The sequence below is a fragment of the Trichoplusia ni genome, chromosome 5, assembly GCF_003590095.1.
Source record: "Trichoplusia ni isolate ovarian cell line Hi5 chromosome 5, tn1, whole genome shotgun sequence".
NCBI classification, from domain to species: Eukaryota; Metazoa; Arthropoda; class Insecta; order Lepidoptera; family Noctuidae; genus Trichoplusia; species Trichoplusia ni.
In genome coordinates, this window is record NC_039482.1 from 12,965,863 (window position 1) to 12,981,328 (window position 15,466).

The 15,466-nt window shown below is 36.8% G+C and overlaps 1 protein-coding gene across 1 annotated transcript in view; it reads right to left on the minus strand.

Annotated features, from left to right (window-relative positions):
• Positions 1–9,936: 9,936 nt before the first annotated feature.
• Positions 9,937–15,466, minus strand: part of LOC113494562 — a 122,956-nt gene continuing 117,426 nt past the window's right edge. The window contains exons 3-5 of the mRNA XM_026872953.1: positions 12,261–12,381; positions 12,060–12,117; positions 9,937–11,982 (exon numbers count right to left, since the gene is read on the minus strand). Of these exons, the coding sequence (XP_026728754.1) occupies positions 10,426–11,982; positions 12,060–12,117; positions 12,261–12,381 (1,736 nt within the window). The 3' untranslated portion in view covers positions 9,937–10,425. The remainder of the gene's footprint in view (positions 11,983–12,059; positions 12,118–12,260; positions 12,382–15,466) is intronic.

A 15,466-nucleotide genomic window follows, 5' to 3' on the forward strand; every position in this document is an offset into this window, starting at 1 on the left:
AATGGAATTATCATGTTATTGTTACTTTTATAATGTAACTAGCTGTTACCCGCGACTTCGTCCGCGTGGTTAGAAAATATAAGTTACGTTTTTTTTTAAATCAGATTAGTTTTTTAGAGTCCACGCTACGTAGTTTCTGTAATTAGCGCGTTCAGACTGACAAACTCTTCAGCTTTATAACATTAATAGGTATATGTGGGTTATGTGCATATGGGGAAGATAAAACTTAAGGTTTTAATTTTTGATAATATTAAAAGAGGTACAATTTTGAGTTTGTGACGTTGTTGTGGGGTAATCTCAACATATACTGAACCGATTTCGGTAATTATTTTACTAATAGAAAGCCATGTTACTTTTTTTTGAACGGCGGTCAAGTCGTCACTTTGTATATACTCAAACAAAATCGTCTAATGGAGTGAGGACTTGTTAGCAAGTTTTGTGATTAAATTTGCTTCCCATCCTCGATTATTGTGACGGCAACTATCTTGATATTCATGAGGCACAGCTAAATTAACTCGAGCTTTTTCAGAATTTTTCATTAGATTCATATTTGGTTTAAGCAAATATGATCACGTGTCTGAATTACGTCTAAAAAACGTTTCCAGTTCCTTAATGACACACGTTCACGATGCCTGAGCTCAACGGAAAATTTGCGACTTAAGAGGCCACCTCACTCCACAGGATTCTTCGACAGGTCTTTCACCGTGCAAGATGTGTGCTTGTCGAACAAACTCCCTGCACTAATAAGAAAGAGTCAAACACTCAGCACCTTTGAAAAACTGGTAAAAGACCATCTCCTCCCTCTAAAGTAGCTGTCTCAAACCTACCCTAACACTGAATGTATTAAAAATCAATGCTGCAATACCATGTTCCAATTTTTGTCTAAAAGTTAAAATATCATAATCTTCTTAACCTAAACCACCGTGCTATGTTATACGCGTTTTTGAGTCCGTGAATGGTAGAGTGTTGCAATCCTTCCTACACCGAAAGCGGGCTACCGCCGGCCAGAACCTGACTTGGCCTAACCCAGTCACCCTCACGTTTTGTGCCTGGTCTGGAAATATACTTTCCCAACTGAGCAGAACATACCGTTTGTTTCTTTTTGCCATTTAACAGCTTCATAATATGAAAAATGTTGAACCATATCCGATGGCGGAATGCTTCCGAAATGCGTAAATGCTCTCCGTCCCTTACCAACATTATGGAAGGCCGCCAAGCCTTACGGCGATATTTTGAGACACATCCGATACGTCAGATGATTTCGACATTGTTCAGTGAATGTCGAAGGCGATCAGAATTCAAACGTTCGTTGTGCTGTTTTTCGTTCTCTTCAGGCCGCTCTCCAGTAATTCTTTCTATCTCACTTTCTAACTCATGATAATCTCGGTCAAACTGTTGACATCACATTCATCACTTGTTTCAAAAGACCTATTAGTAGATGTGCGAATTCGCTGGGAATTCAAGCATAATTCTCTATCAGTAAACGTCTCCGGCTCAAGATACAATGCGTGACGTTCACGATCAGCTGACAGTTGCGCACCATGTTCTGAACTTGTCTCTTGAGATTTAGAAGCAGATGCATAAATACCCTGAGAAATCAAACACAATTTCTACGGAGCGACTTGCAGCCTGATGTTCTTCTGTCTCTCCTCAATTTTTTAAGCTCCTTTGGGACGTTGGGGAAGATTCACCTCTTTCTAGGCATGGTTATAGTTTTATTGTGAAGATACCTGATCAAGTAGAATCTAAGTGACAGCTACGCTGGCTATATTATATGGAAAACAATAAAAACTTCTTTTAATTTACTTTTCACAATATGACAGACATCAAAATATGTCAAACGTTTGACATGAAAGTAGGTGGAGTAAGGTAAAGGCACCTATTTCCGCGGTGTCTTCATTATAACTTAAAAGAACATAAATTAAGTAGAGAATTGGCTATTTTTATTAGAAGTGTTATTTATCTTAATTTTGAAATATACTCACAGTTTGACTGTAAAAATGTTAAATAGTGTAAAATATAAAGAACCTTATTACAATTTTTAAATTCTAACTCCAATGCATTTGGTTCCTAATTCTGAGTGTATAAACTGTAAACGAAAGGAGGTGGCGAGAGTGACACAAAATGTATTTCAAAAACTTGTTTTCTAGTCGTTTCTTGAAGAAGTACTCAAAAGTTACATATGTATGTGTTTTCGATAAAAATGTAACCCTTCCAATATTTCAAACTAAACAAATAGTCACGCAGTATAAAATTATCATCTTAAACATTATTTGGTATGAAGCGTGCATTCGAGTAAATGTTAGCCTTAAACTGACCGATTATTTGAAAACGTATACACACTAAAGCATAATTTGCTCATATAAACGTGAACAGCTAAATTGTTAATTGAATAATGTACCTTGCAGACAGAAGTAACTTGTAAATTGCTTTGATAACAGCGTTCTTTTCTACAATACCCAAATATGGTGCCTTTACCTTAGTAAATTAAATTTGTTATTTTTTTCATAATTTCCGCATTTTTTTCCTTTTTCCTCACCGTTTAAACCTTCCCTGGACTATTACGAATAGTTCAAGACTAAAAAAAGCCAAATCGGTTCAGCCGTTCTCGAGTTTTAGTGAGACTAACGAACAGCGTTTCATTTTTATATATATAGAGATAGAGATATAGAATATAGATAGATAGATAGATAGATAGATAGATAGATAGATAGATAGATAGATAGATAGATAGATAGATAGATAGATAGATAGATAGATAGATAGATAGATAGATAGATAGATAGATAGATAGATAGATAGATAGATAGATAGATAGATAGATAGATAGATAGTAGGGATAAGGTTTACCAGCATTCGTTTTTTAAAATGTAGTTAGTGATCCACTTACCTACTAATTTGACACCCATCTAATAACTCGGTAAATAAAAATATGCACAAAGTCAGCGTAGTGGTAAACCAATCACTGACCGTATAAGTACCTATTTGTATTTTTATGCGTATCACGTCTAGGCATTAGTATTGCAATAAAAAACTATAACAGCAACTTAAATTAGCGTTGCTTAATAAATATAGGTGTTTAAGGTTAAAACCATTTTATTGGTATGATTTGATTCTTAAAATTGGTTTTTTTCTATGGAATGGTGGGAAATTCAGATTTATTCGACATTGTTATCTTAAGGTTATCAGATAATGTTTACACGAAACAAATGCACATATGATTTTTGGTTTGCGTCTTTATTGTTTGTGAAACGACCCGCGACACTAGCACTTAATTCCTTAGTGCGGGAGACAACATAGAAAATTCATAACCATAACCAAGTTACAGAATGAAAAATAATATTAAATTTAAAAATCCCAGTAAACGAAAGTAGAAAATAGCAATGGCTAGAAAATATCCACCCGAGCGTCCTTTAAAATATCATTCTGTATCTAGGTTGTGATAGGAACGTCTATTTTTGTCGTCCAGATTAAATGTATTGCCTAGACTTGATTCCTCGTAATCCGATAGATATTTCTGCAGTTGACGGAGACGAAATACGATTGCAAATGTTGCAATATTATTTACTAAAGTCTCTAGCCACACGCCATGGAAAATTATACGTATCGTTATTTGTATAGAGAGTAAGTTTTTAAACTTAAATGGGCTATTTAAGGCTGAGTTGTCAGTAAAAGAATGTGCTTTTAACAATTTTAAAAATATATTTGGTTTTTTGCTATTCAGATTGTTCTTTGACGAGAGGATACAGTAAAAAAACTGTCGGTAAAAGATGGTTTCTAAGCAAAAGTAAAAATTCCAAGAGTTATACTTTTTAGGTGTAGCCAAATCCATTCGAAAATATATGTAAGTTATAGACAGTTAATGGTATCTAGTGGATAGAAACAGTCAAGTGGTAATTTGGTCACTTTATTGGACCTGAGGGTCTGTATCCATGATATAAAGTAATATTATTACGCTTGTAACCGCGTGACATTGCAATACACGCCATTACCCGAAATAATAATATATTGAGACGTTGTAATAGGCCCCCTAGCTTTCCCATTGTCCCAAAGGGCTCCATCTCTGATCGACGCCGTACCTCTCCAGACCTCATCAAACCTTGAAGTTCGATAAAGTTAAAGCTGACAAATCCATTGATTCCACACAATAAACCCTGTCTCCCAAACGTTTATTATACCTGCCTCGTTTTAGTATACATCTTTATAAAATTCTTTATAGCAGCGTAAATTAGCTATTAGTATTTTTATCTTTGTTGCGATTTTAAATGATGAGCCGGGAGAAACCATATGATTGATTTTAAAAAGTTGTTGCGAGTATTGGCAATTGGCAAATGGCTTGGTAGTTATTTATTCCGTTTATTACACTCACTTTTCTTGTTTGTCGTTCTGTTTGAATTTTTGCAATTAAATTTCGAGGCACTTCCTAAATAAGCTAGCGAGCTGAAATTTTCAGGGCAGCTTCAAATCCGATGTCAATTTAATTTACAACTATAAAACGCTGAATGGATTGAATTGATTGATTTAAAAACGTGGCCTTTTTCACTTTTTTAATTGTTTTCATCTATAAAGATATCTTCATCAAAATTTGGTTCAGGTAAACAATGTAGCACATTCTTACGAACACTGAAACTATTTATTATTCCATTAGTCATGAGATAAACTTAGAAACGGAGACGGAGAGAATTAACTAAAAAATACTATAAAAAACAGAATAACATGTTCATGTATCATGTAAAGTCTCAAACCGCTCATTTTCCCGACCTTATTTACTGTTACTTACCCAACAAGACGGATGTTATTATTTTCTTCCATAAAGTTTGAGATATTTATAGAAATGTTTCGTTCTAATTCAATTGCTTTGATATACCTTTGAGACGGACTTCAAAGGGCATGTAAGTAAATGGCTGCATCAGTTTTAATTTATTTCCTGTTTACATGAAGATGGGCGTCTCATAACGAAATAGAAGGCCTGTGACGTCACGTAACTTAAAAAGCTATAACCGCATAAGTGAAACGCTCACAGGTTAAGCTATGCTGGACGCGGTTGGTCCCTAGATGGGTGACCATCTGTGTCATAACGAGTTCCTCCGTGTTTCGGAAGGCACGTTAAATTGTGGGTCCCGGCTGTTATTCCTACATCTTTCACAGGCGTTAAAAGTAGTCAGAAGCTTGAAAAGTCTGACAACCAGTCTAACCAAGGGGTATCGGGTTGCCCAGGTAACTTGGTTGAGGAGGTCAGATAGGCAGTCGCTCCTTGTAAAACACTGGTACTTAGCTGAAACCGGTTGGACTGGTAGCCGACCCCAACATAGTTGGGAAAAGGCTAGGCCAATGATAATAAGGTATTTAAGGTTAGGTACATAGTTAGATTAGTTAGAAGGGTACCATATGTAAATCGAAAAACCGAACAATATTGCTGAGACTCCGCTGTTGGTCTGTCTGTCCATCTGTCATCTGTATTTCTGTTGCGGCTGTAACAAAAAATATAAAATAATTTGATTGTGGTAAAAAAACGCTTGCCTTCAAAGAAATTGGGATACTCGCGAATTTATTTTATAAACATTATGTTATGTTATACACCTCTCAGTCTTGTTAGTCTGAGTTGAACGGGACAGGTTTTATTTAATAGCCTATTTTTAGGAAGAGGAGTAAAGAGACAGAAAGAGATTTGTCCCTTCAAAACGAGCGTCGAGCTTCTGCACGTTTACGCACGCAAAGATAGAATAGAGTATATTGTCTACAGTCAATCGTCATTATTATAATCAGCAATTATTGAGAATTATTGTGTTGCACACAAATGATACTGCAGAAAATTCGAGTTGATTAATCTAAAACTTCGTTAGTATTCAAAAACACAAAAAAAATCTTGTTTTGTTTTATCTGCAAAAAAACAGTTTCTATAAGAAAATTTTAAACCACTTTTTAAGATTTAAAGAAAACCTTATAAATAAAACTCAAAACAAATATAATTCATAAAAAGGTCATTCAAAGATAAATACAAAATCACGTTTATTTGTAGAGTATGCACTTACAGCAGTTATCGACGATTCTTTCCGGTCATTTCCATTAAATATTGATATGAAATACGTTTACTTAATCCAAGTCGTTACATTCACATAAATGACTCTGACTTAACGTAATGGTTTCCTAATACGTTTTGGAACAGGTATAAGTGGTATCGTACCTATTATTTTAATATAGTATTTTGTCAACCCCTATTTTTGTAGTGACATTGGTCTTTATTGTGTTAAATAATGATGACAGTTTTTGTATTGAGGTTAATATATTTGATTAGGTAGTAGTTTTGTTTGTTACTCGTAAGGCAAAGGGCAGAGATGGCGTGTCGTGCAGTAAGGGCCACTGACACCCCGGGCGAAAATATTATTTTAAAAAATATATATTTAAAAATTAATCGACCTTTTTTTAAGATGTGTACTTTTTATTAATATTCCATCAATATAGCACAGAACTTAGAGGCAAGAGACTCAACCTTCAGACCTTGGCGCCCCAGAGAATTTGTCGCCCTGGGCTATCGCCCCATCACGTCCCCCCCTAAGGCCGGCACTGGTGTCGTGGGAGATGCTTAGGTCCAGCAGAGGATTGAGACGGGATGATGATGATATTATTTAAGCCTAAAAAAACAAAATGTCTCCTTGTGGAACCGAGGCAGTGCTACGCGTATTGCTGCCACAACGTAAATTTCCTTCTTTTTGCAATACAGAAGCGGGACTGTCATGAATTAAAAAACAAAAGTTAAAACTACCTTCATATTTTACTTACTCAGCCATTTTAAATTTTAATATTTTATCAAAAGCTTTGAATTTAAAACTACTTTGTTTTCAATCTAGTAGAAAAACTTGAACAATGAGCTACCTTTTAAATACCGGCTTTACAAAGAGATATACGTGTCTCAATGAAAGAGGAATGAGTTTCCCGCTAAAAATGTTTAATGAGGAACATTTCCCGCCCTTTGCTGACAGCTAGTAGCGCTTTATTGCGTTTGTTTTTTTTTAATTAAAAACAAACTCAATACTTTAGTATTTTACGAAACTAAAAAGTTACATCGTCACAGCATTTTATTTACACAATGGACGGCTAAGGATGGTTCAGCATATTATGCAATGGTGTTAAAAAAATAGCTGACACTTGTCCACCTCTCTGCGCGGGTTTATCGGTAAATCCTGTGAACTAGAAAATAAGTTCTATTGGTGAAGCGATTTTCAACATCGCCCGCACTAAATAATTTATTCTTCGTGTTCTTAAAACATTCAAGTTGTATGCACAAAGACACTTACATTCAGAACAAGCAATTGTGGATCACACAAACGTCTGTCCTACGCGGAGATTAAACCCGTAACATGACGACGCCCAAACGGCTATCCGCGCAGCCAAATATTTATTTGGCTGCTAGATTATATTATCTATAAATGGTTCCATAAATCTATACTCTATACTAATATATAAAGCTTAAAGAGTTTGTTTGTTTGAACGCGCTAACCTCAGGAACTACTGGTTCAAACTGAAAAATTATTTTTGTGTTGTATAGACCATTCATCGAGGAAGGTTTGAGGCTATATAACATCACGCTGCAACTAATAGGAGCTAAGATACAATGGAAAATGTCGAAAAACGGGGAAAAATATTCATCTACGAGGGCTTCCGTTCCAAAATTCCTAACTTATATCTTCTAACCACGCGGACGAAGTCGCGGGCAACAGCTAGTAAAACAATATAGCTTTATGTAGGTACTTCTACCGCAGACGGGTAGAAAATTACAATTATCACAGCCCGTATATACATAATTAATCGCATTCCTATATTTATAACATTTATGAATACAATAACGTGATACAAACCCTGTCAAATATTTACATGAATACTGTTAAATAATTATGACGTTACGTACGTCGTTACGTACCTTAAAGCTGGCGGAGTCCAGGTGTCGTCTATTTTGAAATAAATTGTTTTTCTTTTTAACTTTTCTTAACCACCTTAAGATTCATTTATCACCAGCGTTACCCTTAAATGGCGATAACCGTGACAAGTTTACACTAGCTTTTTAGGGGTCCCTTACTTTTTAAATAAAACAAATGTTATGTTCTTTACCGTTATTATTGGATAATTTAAAATGCATTTTGGTACTAAAAGGTACCATTAACATGTCTTTGTCTAAACATACATTTAGATTCGATAATTTTCGTTTAGATGTGAATTAAATTTATACCCGTTTTATAAATTAAATAAATATTATAATTTAAAAGTAAAAATAACAGCTTAGGATATAACAAAAATCATATTAAATAAAAATAGATAATCCGACAAATACAAATTACGGAATATCGTTTTAAATAATAAATCTATGGCTATAATCTGTTTTAATCTTCACAGATTATAAAACGGATATTAAAAAGTTGCTTTCAATATCGCAGCTCCAAAATATAAATTCTAAAAAGTTTTTTCACTGTAGTAGCAATATATTAAAAATCCCAATTTTTTTTAAGTCATTGGTTATTTTGAAACGAAATTCCGTATTTTGTAATAACTTGTAATTACAATTAGTCTTCGTGACAGTTATAGGAAACTTAATTAGTCAACATTCAGAATTTACATAAAGCAGACATTTTATGCGTATGAAGTTTTAAAACCATGGTACTAGCAATCAATAAAAAAAGTTCATATAAGTAGTGAGTCACAAAAAAAAACGAATTATATTTGAATATAGAACTGAATCGTTAATAGTTTGTATGTATGTATGTTTGTCAGCGATTATCTCGTGTTAGGCTGAAGCGATTTGAATGCGGTTTTCAGGAATGTGTTTGTTACTTAACATGTATTTATTACGCCACTTGCGCTATTTATTTAATTAGATTTTTAGAACGAGTGCAATCATGGCTTTAAAACTTCATATACTCGCGTAAGGTAGATATTTATCCATTTCTACTTTAATAATATTATTAACATCGATTTAAAAAAATCTTTTAGAATCACAATTAGGTAATACAATTTATTATTTATTTATGCGACTCGAGTTAAATTCTACTTGTACTTTTTAATAATTTTATTGATTAATTTAATTAAGCGACTTCAAGAAAGGAGGTTCTCAGTTCGATTGTTTGTATGTATGTAGGTATGTTTGTACGCGATTATCTCGCGTTAGGCTGAATCTATTCGGATGCGGAAAAGTATTCGGTACATTCAGGAGAAGGTTTTAGTGATTTAACCGACTCAAAAAAGGAGGTTCTGAGTTTGACCTGTGAATATGTATGTACGTTTATCCACGATTATCTCGCGTTTGGCTGAATCGATTTGGATGCGGTTTTCATAAAAGTATTTGTTACAATCGGGAGACCAATTTAGTTAAAATAATTTATATTATATAATATACACCTCTATTTCAAACTTCTACTTTTTGAAGTCTGTGCCAAACCAATTTTCATGACAAAGGAGAACGCTGCTTTATTAGATACTAGCTATTGCCCGCGACCTCGTCCGTGTGTTTACGTAAACATAACCTACCGTTAGTTTACAGTCTCGGTATTCATTTGATTGAATATTTTGTTGTATGGTTTTCTCTATGTAGCCGCTTTCATTTTGGTTTTGTTGGTTTGGCACCGACTTCAAAAAGTATAAGTTTGAAATAGTAATAATATACCTATAATATACATTATTTTGTTCTTTTCAGTTTTTTTTAATGCGTTTCTTTTTTTTTTTCGAAAAAAAATAGTGTTTAGTCTTTCTGCTTTGTTATAAGATTTTTTAATGAGAATTTTGAATTAACTTGGATATGTTATTTTTACACTTATTTAATAAAATGATTATTCTACTACTCGACAAACTACTTAGGTATAAAATGCAAAATAAAATTACAAAAGTTTTTTTTTCGTTAAATAATATTATGTAATGAATTTTATTCAATGTCAAGTTTGAAATTGATTTCAGAACACTGACATGAAATAAATAAAAAAATAAGTGAATTTAAAATGTAAATGCACAAAAGAGAAGAAAGTTAATCGTTCGTAAGGGATGTGGTTCAATGTGAGTTGTAAAAAGTTTTTATGTAAATAAATATGGAAGGGTGGTCGACCCTTCTGTCTGTCTGCTAGTATCGATTGGAATCAGTTTGATGTCGCGTTCGATCGCAACACAAGCACTTTGCAGTAGAATTTCAGTCGTTTTTTAAAGTGTATGAATACTGGCACATATTATGATCTGCCCATGAGTTTCTTACCTAAGCAACACGTCACGTATTATATACAGTCGTGACGTCACTATCAGCTATCCGCGATCATTGTTCCACAGCAGGAGATAACTCAAATCGCATCTTAATTATAAGCACTTTGGAATCTAATTTACTATAATTTACATAGCCATACCGACTAATATCTACGTACACTTAGAAAATCTACATAATTACAAACTTGTTCACTAAGAATCTAGACTTTTCGAATTTTTCAGAGATCTAGGTTGTTGTACAGTTTTATTTTTTTTGTTCTTATTTTCTAGGTTGAACGCGTCGGCGGTGCTGGGCGGCGGCGCGCTGAAGATGGAGTTCTTGGAGCTGGGCACGCTGTTCCCCGGGGACACGCCACTGTCCGTGCTCACCGATGCCGGACTCGGACTGTCACTCACATTGTTGCACACCGTCAACTCCTGCCCCGGTATCGAGACGATCTGACCTATCGGCTTCTGCCTGACTAGATTTATGCTTTGGCACACGTTATTCTTCACTTCACTATCACTTGGTTCCTTCTTCTGGTACCGGGTGAGCGTCCCCGCGGAGCCTGCGGAGTTCGGCCGGTACATTGGCGTGAACTGCGACTGCGGGTAGTACTGCATCTCGGCGGTAGCCTGGCCCGGGACCCACGGGCCCATTGTGGACACGACGGGAGCCATGTGCGTCCACATCGGCACTTGGACCACATGCGCCCCATCTGGTATGGGGCTGAAGCCAGGCGCGACTGGCATGGGCCGCACCACGCCTACAGGAGGCGGCGCACTGTGCGGCCTCATCGCTGGATGTCCATACTGACCCACAAACTCCTCACCCTCATACGTCCTGTTCGGTGTGGGGCATTGCGCGTACTCAACATTGGGGAACACCGTGTGTGGACTTCGTTGCAAATATGTAAACATCTGTTGCTGCGCTTGCTTCATGGCGACGTATTGCTGCAGGTGCATGGCCGTCTGTTGCCTCTGCTGAACTATATCCTGCGCCATCGTCGCTGTCGTGTTACCGTGGATGTAGTAGATATGAGATTGAGTGTGGACTTGTGTGACCGGCGAGTGCTTTTGAGTTTGAGGGTTGAACTTGTTGTCTGTCACATTGTTCTGAGGGTCCTGGTACTCTTCCGGCGGTGCGATATATTTCGGTGGTGATGGCGGCGTCACCTGTTGTGACATCGGGTAGCTTATGATCTGAGCGATGTACGGCTGCTGGGACTTAGCTGAGTGTGCTGGACTGTGTGTTTGGAATGTAGGATTGTACGTAATCTGTGACATGTCTTGCCCCAGCCCTTGAGCCTCGCCCTCTTTATGGTTAGCCTTGTGTTCATTAGCTTCGTTTTTCTTAGGCTTTTGGTTGTAAGGAACCACTTTAGGGTTGCTTTTCCAGTTAGCGCCTGCGCTTTGCGGTCTCTTGACCGGTGATTTAGTGGGGTCTTGCCAGTTGTCCCCGTTGAGTTGTCTCGGGTCTGGTGGATGGTGGGATTGTGCGCTGTGGGCTCTTCGCGGCGGTGGGGAGAAGCTGTCCATGACGTGTGGCTGTCGGTAGCACCTGCGGCTGGAGCCAGGGCTGTTGACTTGTCGCTCCGGCGGCGCTGGTATCATTCTGGGCCCTCTCCTCCTGGCTGGAGTGGGCGGCGATGGCTGCGACTGTGAGGAATGTGTCGACATGGAAGCTGAGCGCCATTGTTCTATTAATATCCTGCGCCGTTCATGTTCTATTCGGATTTCCGTTTCGCTGGACGAATCGTAGTCTCTGCCCTAAAACAGAATAATCATATTAGTTCTCACTTAGAAACTAACATCAAATTAAAAATGCTTATTCTGCAAATTCTTACATTCTCAATTTTGTCGTCCAGCATTTTGAAGAAATCTTGTTGGCTCGCCGAAACTTCACTGCAACAAATATTATGAAAATTTAATTAAACTTTCCTTAAATCACCTCTAGAAGACTACGGATATGATCTTTGAGGTTTATTACAAAGTCCTCGGTTTTGAACGGTATCAATAGAGGTAAATTGAATATGTGATCTACATACATGGCAGGCTGATGGTTGGTGAGTGGCAGGATGTGCTTGCTTTGCTCGGCGTCGGCCAGCGCGTCGTCAGGGTGCGCTCCAGCCGGACCCTCTTCCTCATCAGCGTCTTTGTCTGCAGCGCCTGTAGAAGAAGACCCTACTTGAATTTCTTCGTATTATATAGTTAAGGTACCATCATACAACTTAAGTAGAATCATTGGCATTGGCTTAGCCTTTTCCCAACTATGTTGGGGTCGGCTACCAGTCTAACCGGTTTCAGCTAAGTACCAGTGTTTTACAAGAAGCGACTGCCTATCTGACCTCCTCAACCCAGTTACCTGGGCGACACGATACCCCTTGGTTAGACTGGTTGTCATACTTTTCAAGCTTCTGACTAACTGTAACGACTGGCAAAGATGTAGGAATAACAGCCGGGACCCAGGATTTAACGTGCCTTCCGAAACACGGAGGAACTCGTTATGACAAAGGTGGTCACCCATCTACGGACCAACCGCGTCAAGCATAGCTTAACCTGTGATCGAATCACTTATGCGGTTATAGCTTAGCCACGAGCTTACGTAGGATCAAAATCGTAATTTGTCGTCTAGTCTTTTGATATTGTTAATTATTTTCAAGTTTATATTCGGTATTAGAGTCGTGTAGATCTTGCCATTCCGTAATCTGGCTTTGTGAAAAGTAGGTTGTTTTTATAAAAGCTTAAATAAACACAATGAAAAAAGACAAAAATTATAATCCTATTTTTTCAGTGTCTATCTAAGGAAAGACGAGAAGCTTCTAAATACCTGTCAGCTGACCCAAAGTATCCAGGTCATTATAGTCAAACCTCACAAATTCCGGACACGGAACAAGTTTAAACCTTCGATTAAACTGTAATACCTTAAATAATTGAGAGCATCAATAATGCCGTCAGACGTTGCGTGGCTGTCATATCTGACACACCGAAGGCTTAACCGTGTCCAATCACAAGCCGGCGTAGGTGTAAAGGTCTTTTCATCGCTACGAACATTAATTGCTACGCTATTTACGTAGCAACGTAGGCGGTAGTTCGCAAGAATATTTAATTAGAGGAATGAAGATGTAATGGGGTAAAGTATTTGTAAGTACGTTGTAAGTAGCAAAGGCATCCTTGACTTAGGGCACCGTCCTTTCTCGGTATACAAAGTGATACTACGGTAGGAATGCGTAGCGGAAATGTCTTAAGTATGTGTTGTGAATGAATGAATATTTTTATGCCTAAAAATCTATGAGAATGGGAACCATGTCGGATGGAAAGAACCTTTAAATATTTTGCTTACACCTACTATTTCGACATCAAAAATTAGTAATACGAATGACATTATCATTCGACAATTTGACATCAATGTCTGTGCAATTTTGACTGACGTTTTCACCATAACTCAGTGTTTTGAAACTAGTTTTGTGTACAGTTTATTTCAAGTGGAAGATTCTGGCTCTGGGCTCCATTCACGGCCGGCTCGAGGCAACGTTTTTCATAATTACTTCCAAAGGTAAAGTTGAAGGATTCCCGCGGGTCACCTGTTTGTGCGCTAAGCCTTTGATCTGTTACCTAAGGATACATTTCTTTACAAACTTTCAGACTTTCTTTGTATTATAAATTAATTATGTAAGATTTTAACCATTGTTTACTTTGACAGAAAGTGAGCTGTTACAATTTTGTAAATTAAAAGGGCGTTAAAATTTTTGTTGCATAGGTTTACGAACCCAATATTTAAAAAGGGACCAATATTACTAAGGTTTCATTGTCTGTACTGTCTGGCCTTCAGTACCATGACAGTTAGCATATATTATAGACCTCCTTTTTGGTTTGATTCAAGGGCGAAGGGATGATGGGATGGGATGAAGGGATGACTCAAAGAGTATAGATCCACCATATATGCTACAAAGTTTCCGCCTATCTGTCCGTTGGTTTCTAACCAGCCTGTATGTCATAAATCGTGATGGCTCGACAGTTGTTTTATTTTAAAACTGTGTATTCAAAAGAGAGATTTAAAAATATAGGTGAGAGGAGACTGTAGAACATGTAAAATGTTATTGAGACAGCATTTTATGCAGATATTTAAAACAAAATACCGACTAAAAAATTCAAACAATAAAAAACCGTATAATTAGTACAGTTTATAATAATTCCCTAAAACGATTCCAGTAAACGTTGACACCGTACGAGAAATATAAATTGGATGGCAATTATTTTTGGGGAAATTTGCGAACGAACGAAAGCTTGTAATTCACGAGGGAGATATTTATAAATGTTTTACGTAAATTGGGAGTTTTTCATAGAATGTTTTTTTGTTTATTTCGATACTTATAACATTATGGAGATTAAATTATTTTGAGAGAACGGTGATGAAGGAAAATTGATGGGTATTGAATTAAACTGATTTCTGATTAAGTGATTTCGGTTGGCCTTTCTAAATCTTTTAATTACTTGGTACTCGGGTCAAGGCCAGTCTGTTCCTTTAGGTGATGATGCATTTAAGCAATGACTTGCAACATAACAAAGGAACTGCTTCCCGAGATGTTCAAACTTCTGCGAAAACTGCTTCGGTCTACAAAATTAATAGATTAAAATATGTAAATACTCACATTTTTAATCGTCAGTCCATTTAAATTTTATCCAATTCTTTTTATTACATTACATCGTTAAAGCAAAGCTACCCTGAAAATTTCAGCCTGCCAGCTTATTGGGAAGTGCCTCAAAGTTGAGTACCAAAAATCCAAGCGGAACGACAAACAAACAAACAAGAAAGTAAGTATATAAAACGTGGGAAAATATTACTGGTTGAGGTTTTATTGTTAACTTTATATAAAAGGTCGTAGAACTATATAGCTAGGTATAGTTTAATCGATAAGTACGCTCCCTTAGGTGGCCTCAAGTTGATCAAGTCACGGCGAAAAATGCCCCGTCAACCAACCGAAGATAGGGGAGTAAGTATCGTCACTTGGGGTGAAGTCTTATCTATACTAAGATATAAAGCTGAAAAGTTTGTTTGTTTGTTTAAACGCGCTAATCTCAGGAACTACTGGTTCAAATTGAAAAAATATTTATGTGTTAAATAGACCATTCATCGTGGAGAATTTTAGGCTATTAACTATCACGCTGCGACTAATAGGAGCGAAGAAGATACAATGAAAAAATATCGTATTAATTTATATTTTGGTATTCCTTCCTGTATAATGAAACGAAA